This window comes from Cucurbita moschata, unplaced genomic scaffold (genome assembly GCF_002738365.1).
Source record: "Cucurbita moschata cultivar Rifu unplaced genomic scaffold, Cmos_1.0 Cmo_Scf00001, whole genome shotgun sequence".
Lineage (NCBI taxonomy): Eukaryota > Viridiplantae > Streptophyta > Magnoliopsida > Cucurbitales > Cucurbitaceae > Cucurbita > Cucurbita moschata.
This window is the reverse complement of record NW_019268517.1, coordinates 9,759,393-9,765,736: the sequence shown is the minus strand read 5'-3', so window position 1 is coordinate 9,765,736 and position 6,344 is coordinate 9,759,393. Positions and strand designations below refer to the sequence as shown.

The 6,344-nt window shown below is 38.4% G+C and overlaps 2 protein-coding genes across 2 annotated transcripts in view; one reads left to right on the top strand and one right to left on the bottom strand.

Annotated features, from left to right (window-relative positions):
* The window catches only part of LOC111452429 (putative E3 ubiquitin-protein ligase XBAT31), a 3,920-nt gene extending 2,509 nt beyond the window's left edge, over positions 1-1,411 (bottom strand). The window contains exons 1-6 of the mRNA XM_023093151.1: positions 944-1,411; positions 818-877; positions 653-724; positions 459-580; positions 231-365; positions 46-153 (exon numbers count right to left, since the gene is read on the bottom strand). Of these exons, the coding sequence (XP_022948919.1) occupies positions 46-153; positions 231-365; positions 459-580; positions 653-724; positions 818-877; positions 944-1,126 (680 nt within the window). The 5' untranslated portion in view covers positions 1,127-1,411. The remainder of the gene's footprint in view (positions 1-45; positions 154-230; positions 366-458; positions 581-652; positions 725-817; positions 878-943) is intronic.
* A 1,736-nt stretch (positions 1,412-3,147) lies between these two features.
* LOC111446978 (H/ACA ribonucleoprotein complex subunit 4-like) lies at positions 3,148-5,194 on the top strand. The gene has a single exon (XM_023085931.1). The coding sequence runs from the start codon at positions 3,232-3,234 to the stop codon at positions 4,981-4,983; it is 1,752 nt and encodes a 583-aa protein (XP_022941699.1). The 5' UTR covers positions 3,148-3,231; the 3' UTR covers positions 4,984-5,194.
* Positions 5,195-6,344: the final 1,150 nt, after the last annotated feature.

Sequence of the window (6,344 nt, the reverse complement as noted above, 5' to 3'; positions counted from 1 at the left end):
TTTTTTTTTTTTTTTTTTTTTTTTTTTTTTTTTTTTTCAGCTTACCCATATGAATCGTACTGAAATCTGTCAGCTCCCCAAGCCAGCAATTCTCGAACACATTCCAAGGAACCACCACGAGCAGCTAAATGGAGTGGCGAACTACCTGGACAACTGCATAACATATTCACAACAATCCATCATTCTCTGGATATACTCAGAATGAACGAATGAAAGATCATTCCTCATACCTGCAAGTGGAGACACAGACAAGAGCACCATTGCTAAGAAGGATACGGACACACTCAGGTTGGCTCTGCCTGGCGGATAAATGCAATGGAGTTGAGCCATCCCCATCCCTAATGTTCACAAATCTTGCAAACCCCCTAGCCATTTCCATTCAATTCAAATTCAAAACCCATCATATTAAGCCAATACTCGAAGGTAAATGCTTGAAGAAGAAGAGTAAATTGACTAACCAAGAGTCGGATACAGGGGTGGTATGCGCAGCAGAGAGAATCGCTTGCAGGCAATCAGAATGCCCATAGTAAGCTGCATAATGCAAGCAGGTTCTTCGATGTGTAGAATCAAACATCAATATCTATGGATGTCAAACAAACACCGGTAAGCAAAATTGCATCAAAATTAGATACAAACTTCTGAAAAAACGCACATTAGCTCCTGCTTCGATCAGCCTCTGAACACAAGCTATCTTCCCGCTCATCGCAGCCAGCATCAGAGGAGTCTAAATCAACCAAAACAAGGATCAGTTCAATCGAAAGATGAATCGAACTGCCAAAGAGCTGAACACAAACATTCGATCAAACGAAACAAAAACCTGATTATGCCGATTCAGAACGTCCGGATTCACATTCCAGTCCAAGAGCATCGAAAGAATCTACAACAACAAATACTCAATGAATAAAAATGAAGGAAAATCTCTTGAAATTCAACTCAAACTCACATCGGTCTGTCCATTGGCAGCCGCTACATGTAGAGCAGATAGTCCTTGATGTTTGGTTGTTTGGTGTAAGATGGAGGAATCAATCTCCATCAAGGCTCGAACAACTTCCACATCTCCGTTCTGCAGAGCTCTGAAGAAGACTCCAGTTCCATGCCGGTCCGCGCAGCTCAGTCCCTGGCCCATTCCCCCCTCACTCTGCAACCTCCAGTTAAATAAATGGCCTCCTAGAACATGGAGAGGAGCTCGAGACGAAGCTCACTCACCAGGCTTCAATGGCGGACGTACAAGGAGATGGAGATGAGTGGGGGAATTGCAGGCGTGGATGAGAAGGAAGAGAGCATGTGATAGTGAATGAATGAATGAATTGAATTAAAATGGCCTCGTAATTTGAACCTGCCCGCCATAGCAGCGGGCAACTTCGTCGTGTGGGCTTTAAGAAGATACTTTTTCTTTTTCTTTTCTCTGGATTTTGGCGTCATTGTCGGATATTTTGGGCATTTCCTATTATTTTATATTATCTCCTCATCCCCATGCACCATATTATTTTTTGCTGTCACTTTCAGAATTTCAATCAATTATTATTATTATTTTTAACCAATCAACTTTTGCACTCGGGCTTTTTTTCTTTATAAATTTGAGATATTTTTTAAAATCAGCCATTTATTAAAAAAAAAATTGTAAAAATTAATTAATTTTTAATTTATATAATTTAATAAACCTCCTTCGTCTCCTATAATTAATTCAAAACATTTAAAACTTTGAAAAACCCATATAAACAAAATTTATAATGAAATCTTTTCTTTTTTTTAATTTTTTAACTAAAAAAATGAAAATTCATTTATAGTCCAAATAAATAGTTACGTATGCAGCTGTACAAAATATAAATGAGTACAACCATCAATTTAAAATAACACAGGGTGTCAGAAAATATTGTATGTGCAGAGAATTATTCTGTGTCACTCATACATGAATAATGTAGTATCCAAGGATCTTAAAGTAAAATACTCGATTTTACTTTAGTGAAGTGTGCAATAACTTTGATTTTTTAAACTTTCAATCAATAAAATCCTGAATTTAAATGTTTCTGCGAAATTAATGTACTTAAATTAGGAAATTAAGTTTCAATAAAATGAAAGTTAGATCTCATAAATGCTAACCATAACTATAGAATAAATTGGTCTTGAAGAGAAATATTCATGGTATGTGTAACGCCCCAAATCCACTTCTAGATATTGTTTTATTTAAACTTTCACTTTTGGACTTCCCCTAAGCAGATATTGTCTTCTTCTCAAAGCTTTTAGCAGATATTGTCCTTTTTAGGTTTTCCCTTTCAGACTTTAAAAGGCCTAATGCTAGGGGAAGGTTTTCACACCCTTATAAATGATGGTTTGTTCTCCTCTTCCAACTAATGTGGACATCACAATATGAGACATTTTGAATGAATTTAAAAAATAATATTATGCATAACCATCGTAGAGTTTCGTCTTTCCTATAAGTTGTCTTAGAGTCATGTCGTTCTTATCTCAATTTAGCTATGTCAAAAGAGTTGTCAAAGGTGTAGTCACAGTGGCTTCGGTGTCGAGCATATAAGTTATAAATCTCGAGGGTATAATCATGATGAAGATCCAAGAAATTGTAACCTTAAAGGTGTAGGGTTATAATAAAGATCGTGGTAAAGCTAGCTACTTGATTAAATTTAATCGTGACGATTATAAATTATAATAAATACAACTCTTAATTAATTAATTTCAGTAAAATTCATTTCCACCGATTTTTTTTTTTTTTTTTCAAAAAGGAAATTTGAAACGTGCTTTTAATTATAATGATGCCTTTGTTTTATTGGACAGAAAACTGTTGTACGTAAGACCAATTTCCCCCATTTTAGCCATCATCCTCGTTCCCATCTTTCCCTTTTCAGAAGCTACTTCATTCATTGGTCAATTTCTTACGGCTGTACAGTAAAAAGTAACGAACGGCCGCACCGTATAGATTCCCCAATTATTAACCGGCTTTCCGATGGGCCCAGGCCCATGTGAGCCCAACGAGCCTTAGCCCATATACCAACTGCATAATTAGGCCTGATTGTTTGTTATTCGAGCCCAATAAAACTAAACTGCAGGCCCAATACGGATAAGAGGCCCAATAAGCCCATACAGATCACCATCAGCGTCTAAAATCACTGGCTGTCTTATATGTTCGTGTCCTCTAAAACCCTAGAAAAACCATTTCCTCATTTCATTGGAGTCTGCAGTCTCGCAGCTTACTGTTAGGCTTTCTGGAGTTCAGCCATGTCGGATGTTGAGATTTCTCGTTCGGAGAAGAAGAAGAAGAAGCATCGGAGCAAGGATGAAGAAGTTTCACCAGTGGTAGGTTCCGACGAGCAGCCGCTCAAGGACGTTGCTGACTTTTTGATCAAGCCGCAAAGTTTTACTCCTCCGGTGGATACATCTCAATGGCCTATTCTTCTGAAGAACTACGACCGTCTCAATGTACGTACTGGACACTACACTCCTTTACCGTCTGGTTTCTCTCCTCTGAAGCGGCCTCTGATTGACTACATCAGGTATGGTATTCTCAACCTTGATAAACCGGCGAATCCTTCGTCGCACGAGGTTGTGGCTTGGATTAAACGGATTCTTCGGGTTGATAAAACGGGTCATAGTGGTACACTGGATCCGAAGGTTACTGGTAATTTGATTGTGTGCATTGATCGAGCCACGCGGCTCGTGAAGTCGCAACAGGGTGCGGGTAAGGAGTATGTGTGTGTTGCTCGTTTGCATTCTGCTGTACCCGATGTTGCTAAGGTGGCTCGGGCTCTGGAGACGCTCACTGGAGCTGTGTTTCAGAGGCCGCCTTTGATATCGGCTGTGAAAAGACAGCTTAGGATCAGGACTATATATGAGAGTAAGCTTCTTGAATATGACGCCGATAAACATTTGGTTGTGTTCTGGATTTCTTGTGAGGCTGGAACTTACGTTAGAACATTGTGTGTGCACTTGGGTCTCATTCTTGGTGTTGGAGGGCATATGCAAGAACTTAGGAGGGTGAGGTCTGGGATTTTGGGTGAGAAGGATAACATGGTTACAATGCATGATGTTATGGATGCTCAATGGGTTTATGATAATTTCAAGGATGAGAGTTATCTGAGGAGGGTAATTATGCCTCTTGAGGTGGTTTTGACAAGCTATAAAAGATTGGTTGTCAAGGATTCTGCTGTTAATGCTATTTGTTATGGTGCCAAGTTAATGATTCCAGGGCTGTTGAGATTTGAGAATGATATTGAAGTTGGGGAAGAAGTTGTACTTATGACCACCAAGGGTGAAGCCATTGCTCTTGGTATTGCAGAGATGACCACTTCTGTGATGGCAACTTGTGATCATGGCATTGTTGCAAAGATCAAAAGGGTTGTGATGGATCGTGATACGTACCCAAGGAAATGGGGACTAGGTCCAAGGGCATCGATGAAGAAAAAGCTTATTGGAGAAGGGAAGTTGGATAAGCATGGAAAACCAAATGAGAACACTCCTCAAGAGTGGCTGAGGAATTTGGTTTTGCCTACTGGTGGGGATTCATTGGTTGCAAGCGTTTTCGCTTCCGATACCGCCACTCCAAAGCAGAGCGTTGCAGCTGATGAGGAAAAAGATGGTGTAGGGCGGAAGCGGAAACACGATGAGGAAACAGAAGCTGCAGCTCCTGCTAAGAAACTGAAAGGTGAAAAGGTCGAGGAAGCTGAAGAAATCGAAGAATCGGGGAAGAAAGAGAAGAAAAAGAAGAAGAAAGATAAGGAGAAGGGAGGCATAGAAGCTTCAGATGATGAAAAAGCTGAGAAATCAGAGAAGAAAAAGAAGAAGAAAGACAAGGATGCAAAAGAAGAAGCGGGTACTCCCGAGACAGAGAAGTCGGAGAAGAAGAAGAAGAAGAAGAAAGACAAGGAGTCTGGAAATGATACTCAAAATGGCGAAGCAGAAGGCCATGTTGATGGAGGGAGTGAGAAGAAAAAGAAGAAGAAAAAGAAGAACAAAGAAGAAGCAGACGAATAAGAAAGATTGTAGTTTTAGTTTCTAGATTGTAAGGCCATCATCTATTTCAGTTTCTAGATTTTGCAACATCTTTTTTATGCATTTTCTGTAGAATTTTTGCTTAAACACAAAATGGTATGGTAGGCTGTTCGATTGTTCTTACCAAAACTTCCTTGCTGCTGCTGCTATTGTTCCCTTCTGGATTTGATATCTATCTTTCCATCTTTTGCAAGCCCCTAATGATGCTCCATTATCAAGAACAACCCCCGATCGCTGGAAGCAGGAAATGGGCTATAACATCTATGAACACATTGGGCCTGAGAGTGATCCATTGGGCTTTTATTTTGGGCCTGAGAGGTATCCAATGGGCTTTTTGTTTGGGCCTATGAGGTATCTACTGGGCTTTTATTTTGGGCCTAAGAGTGATCGAATGGGCTTTTAAACGCTATTGCATTCTCATAAATTAATTTACGTGTATCATGAATGTAGCTTAGCTTCCAACAAATATTAGTCTAAATTGACTTCTTGGGTCAATTTCTTTTTAAAGTCAACTCAACCATTGACTTATTTTGGTGTTTAAATGTATGAAGTCGAACATTTGTGAGCACTTACATACTCCATGTCCGTGCTTTCATTCAATTAGAAATTAGAAGAATCATAATCTCGTTTCTTTTTATTTTTTGAATCGGTAAAATTTGAAAATTTTGGCCAACTCGAAACAAAAATCACTACTAATTTTTTTAAAAGATAACATTGAATTGGCACATCAAAGTCCAAACTCCTTTTCATGGCCTTCAACAAGCAAGCAGACAATTTTTCTTACTTATGAAAATTTGCTTCAATTTTTATCCTTTTCTCTTCATTAAACTTTTGCCTTTCCATAAATACGGCGTCGTTTCTTAGATACCAACCCCATTTCCCCCAACCATCACAGTCTCATAGGGACCCCACCTATAATTCCAATGCAAAAAAATATACAAAAGAAGACTGTCCTTCACCACAAAAGCCCCAATCCAACCTCTTTTAATTATGATCTTAAAAAAAAAAAACAAAACAAAACAAAATTTCCAAGTTCGACACTCCCCTCCACGCCACCATTAAACATACACGATCCTATATAGCCCAGAACAGTCTCTAAACTAACATTAAGTCGGTCAATACCGACACCAAATTTTTAAATAAGTTTTACCCAAAAATTAAAAGAAAAAAATAATATGTTTGTAAAGCAAATAGTGATGAGAGAGAAAAAGAAAAGGATCAAAAGAAGCTTATGGACTAAGAAACATCATCCCTAATGCCCTAAAAAGCAATAGAAAAACAAAATAAGACATTAAAAAAAAAAAAAAAAAAAAAAAAAAAAAAAAAAAAAAAAAAAAAAAAAA

Coding starts and splice junctions, on each gene's coding strand:
- LOC111446978 (XM_023085931.1), top strand. CDS start 3,232: ATGTCGGATGTTGAGATTTCTCGTTCGGAGAAGAAGAAGAAGAAGCAT.